This window comes from Glycine soja, chromosome 19 (assembly GCF_004193775.1).
Source record: "Glycine soja cultivar W05 chromosome 19, ASM419377v2, whole genome shotgun sequence".
Lineage (NCBI taxonomy): Eukaryota > Viridiplantae > Streptophyta > Magnoliopsida > Fabales > Fabaceae > Glycine > Glycine soja.
This window is the reverse complement of record NC_041020.1, coordinates 14,543,719-14,547,615: the sequence shown is the minus strand read 5'-3', so window position 1 is coordinate 14,547,615 and position 3,897 is coordinate 14,543,719. Positions and strand designations below refer to the sequence as shown.

Genomic DNA, 3,897 nt, shown 5'->3' with positions numbered 1-3,897 from the left:
AGTAGGCAATGGTTGATAAGTAATTTTAGCATACCTGAGAATTGGGAAGATAACCATTGGCCTTTGTATTTTGGTATAGCTCTTTCTTGTTCGTGGAGGTCAAGAAATGAGTTGATTTTCTCAGAAATTTGATAATGCTAGTGATTTTGTTCATAGAATTTCCCATTTGGCTTTAGAGCTGATCCAAATCCCATGTCCGGCGGAAAAACTCAATGGTTGGAAAGAGCATTAACTGGCACTGAGTAAGCTCCCCCCCAGTAAATTCAAGTTGAACTGCCATGCTGCAGTTGATATGAATGGAAATGCAGGCACAGGAGGTGTGCTTCGGGATAATAATGGCAATGTAGTGGTGACCTTTGTGTTTAAGATTGGCCGATGTTCTGTTACACAAGCTGAGCTTTGGGCAATTGTTCTGGGCATCCAAGTTGCAAAATCAAGAGGTTTCTCAGAATCGCTGGTGGAATCTGATTCGAAGTTAGCTATATCACTAATTCAACATAGGTGTTCTCCTAGTCATGTATGTTTCCAGCTTGTTGAGATGATCAGAAAATTTGAGAGTGATGGAGGTCGTTTCACCTGGATCCCTGCTTACCCGGAGGCCAATCAAGTTGCAGAAATTCTGTCAAAGTTTGGATTATCATCTGATACTCATTCCAGAATTTTTCCTTTATGTCCTAGCTTTGTTTTCTCAGCTGTAATGGCTGATATAGCCAGTGTAAGTGTCCCTCGTGGTTATTAATAAAAGCTTTTTTGTTGGGGCCTTGGCCCCTCTTGATCACCAAAAAAAAAAACCTCATTCATTAACCCGAATTATGCAGTTCATTTTTATAATGGAGAAACCTTAAAAAATGCAGCAGCATGCATATTCTCTGTCACCATATTTACTGCAGATTTCTGCAAGCAGTATTAACATTCATCTTGGTTATGGCTCAATGCAATGAAGAGAAATTTGTGTTGACTAAATTACACTCTAGGATCAATCAACACAGATCTCAAAATTACTTTCTATTTGCAGAATCAAGGTTCTTGGAGTAACAACATACAGAATAAATTAAAATAGAAATGTTTTTTTGAAGCAACATTTCATTTCTTAAGTAGCAAAAAACTTTGTTAGAAGAGACAAAGCCCACATTGGTAATCTCTATACCTGAAATAGACTAATCAGTTGTTAATTTGGGAATACCCTTAGAATACACCGATGAAGAAAAAGAAAACAGAGTCCTAGAAGGAATTCCATAAGGAGGCATGTAGGAAGTATCATCCTTACTTGTGGGAGTTGCACAGGAACTACCGGACTCACATGCATGAATGGCAAAGATTGATCTCATTTCAGATCTCTTATTTCTGACTTACGCACCAAAGGACTAAAATGAAGAGATATACTAATTTGACAATGGTTGGATTTCTTTTCTACCCCAAAGGGATATTGAATCAGCAGGAGATAGTGAGGCAACAAAAGAAGCTTTAGGCAAAAGATTATTCTATTAGGGAGATATGTAAAAAGTATACATACAATCCAAAGTAGAATGATGTGTCTTGTGGAACTAAATTGTACTAATCAATCACCTATAATTCATTAATCTAGATTTGAAACTTAACATGTAACTTGTAATTGTAAGAGCTATATCTCCAAAGTAGTTCCACACCCGATGTGGCGATGTCCTTATCTCAAGAAGACACATGTCCTTATCTCAAGAAGACACATCATTCTATATTGGAATTTCAGAATTTCTATTAAATTTTCTGCTTTAACTGCATAACTCTAATTTATCATCACTACTTTTCAATTTTCTCTATTTCTCTACATATTTTACTTGTTAATATTCATGCCCAAGGTTTCTTTCACCCAGTTCCAAATTTTCAAGAAACCCTCCATCTTTATCTTCATATCAGCACGAGCTTGAGCTTCAGCTTGAGCAGGGCTTTCCTCAAAAGTCCCTCCTACATCAATGAGGCAACAATCATTTTTGTCAGCAAACAAATCCAACATGTAGCAATATCATTACACATGAAGTAATAGTTTCTACCAGGGCTTTGATCGTGTCTAATTGTGGACTTCCTCTTCAGTTGTTTGTTGAAAGACTTAGCTGCAGTGAACACATTTGCAGGCCTTTCCCAACCTCCTCCAAATACGCCATACCCGTCTTTCGGCTGAGGCTGGATCAGGAACTCAAGCACTGGCAATTCTTCTGTCTCCACCCAATGTATGCAATTGACTGGACATGACTCAACAGAAACCTGAGATTTTCTTGTGTCATACACTCATACTCCTACAACTACAACATAGTAGCTTATTGAAGTAGATCCACATTCATTACATAGTCATTGTGAAGTGCACTATACCTCAATACTTTGGTCATTGTCTCCATATTGAACTTTAACCCGTGCACTTCCCTGAGTTTCATCCATGGTGAATGTATGACTTGCATGATGCACACATTCTCTGCAACCTGGTAACAATAGGATTGAAGGGGTAGAATACCGAAATCAAAATCCAAAAAGTTTCTATTTGTTGTTATTATAATTAACTACTCTCCAATAGTAGATTTTAATACCAAATTTACGAATATCTTTTTTGCTATACTCTTCAAAGGAACTGTGGAAGCATGGATTTAATTAATATTTGATGAAAAATGAGGAAATTTTCAGTAAAGAGTACCTATGCACGCATTTTCATCAACAAATAAGGCTTGTGGCTTTACAGGCCCTTTCCAAATGCTGTAACCCAAGGCTTGAGTGTTATTTCCCCCAAATCTTAGCCTCATTGGACCTATGGATTCATCATATTTTCTCCTTAGATCTTCTGTCATCAGCACTTCATAAGCCTTATTTAGCATCAGAGTATACTCATGGCCCTACCATAAAAGTTCATTCTTTACATCATTCATGAATCACACTAGACAAAAAAATACTGAAAAATTACTATTAAAACCTAAATTTTTCTGTCATTGAATTACAAAAACTATGAAAAATCAGAGGAGTTACCTTTTGGCCAAAAATATCCGGATGATACTTCTTTTGCAGCTTCCGGTAAGCTTCTTTGATTTCATGGGCATTTGAATCAACAGAAACTCCAAGCAAATCATAGTAATTATTTTGAGTCATTGGAATCTCCCATGTTCCTCTATTACAACATCTTATTACAGCCAAGTTCTGCCTCCACCTTTCAAGACATGCAGAAAAGTCACATATAAACTAATTAAAATTGTGTTAATTCGTAACTACTTTTGCTTCAAATAGCTGCTTTTTGAAACCCTTTAACAAAGTAATTATACCTTGGCATGGGGTTGTTGAAATTCAGATGGCCATGTACTTGACAAGTCTGTGACCAAAATAACAAAGAGCAACCAGAGACTACGACAGACATACTCCTTGTATTGGTTTCGTCAATGGTCTGTATACTAAGTTCACTAAGTGGGTTCTAAGAAGATATTTGTATTTTGTCATGAGTTGAGAGTGGAAAAGCGCAAGATATTTTTATATGTGATACTAGTTTTGTATTTTACATACAAATTGGGGGAGATGATCCCATTTGAGAATAGAATTTACATGAAAGAGACTGTCTGAATTGTAGTGAGATAGAACCTGTAAGGTTGAAGATGCACAACCCGTAGTAAGATATGGATGGTGGAGAACTGAGAGTCAAGTAAGCTAAAACAATGCAAAAGAAAAAATAAATTATGGAAAGTGGAAACTTTGAAGTTCGGATAAATTAGAATATTTAATTCTTATTCTTTAAAGGTCTTGAGGAAAGGGACAAGACTCTACTTGCCCCGCCTAAATCCATCACTGACAGTAAATAGAGAACTTGGTGAGCAACTTTTTTCTTTATTTTTTTCCCACGCAAGAGGAAATTGATTCTCAATAACATGAGTTTAAGAAGGAAAATTGATACTG

General features: G+C 36.5%; 1 protein-coding gene across 1 annotated transcript; it reads right to left on the bottom strand.

Moving 5' to 3' along the window:
* Positions 1–988: 988 nt before the first annotated feature.
* LOC114399206 (chaperone protein dnaJ C76, chloroplastic-like) lies at positions 989–3,633 on the bottom strand. Its single transcript, XM_028361341.1, has 6 exons — positions 3,276–3,633; positions 2,986–3,163; positions 2,660–2,855; positions 2,344–2,450; positions 2,028–2,238; positions 989–1,941 (listed from the first exon to the last, which is right to left on the bottom strand). The coding sequence occupies exons 1-6, from the start codon at positions 3,365–3,367 to the stop codon at positions 1,811–1,813; spliced, it is 915 nt and encodes a 304-aa protein (XP_028217142.1). The 5' UTR covers positions 3,368–3,633; the 3' UTR covers positions 989–1,810.
* Between the last annotated feature and the right edge of the window lie 264 nt (positions 3,634–3,897).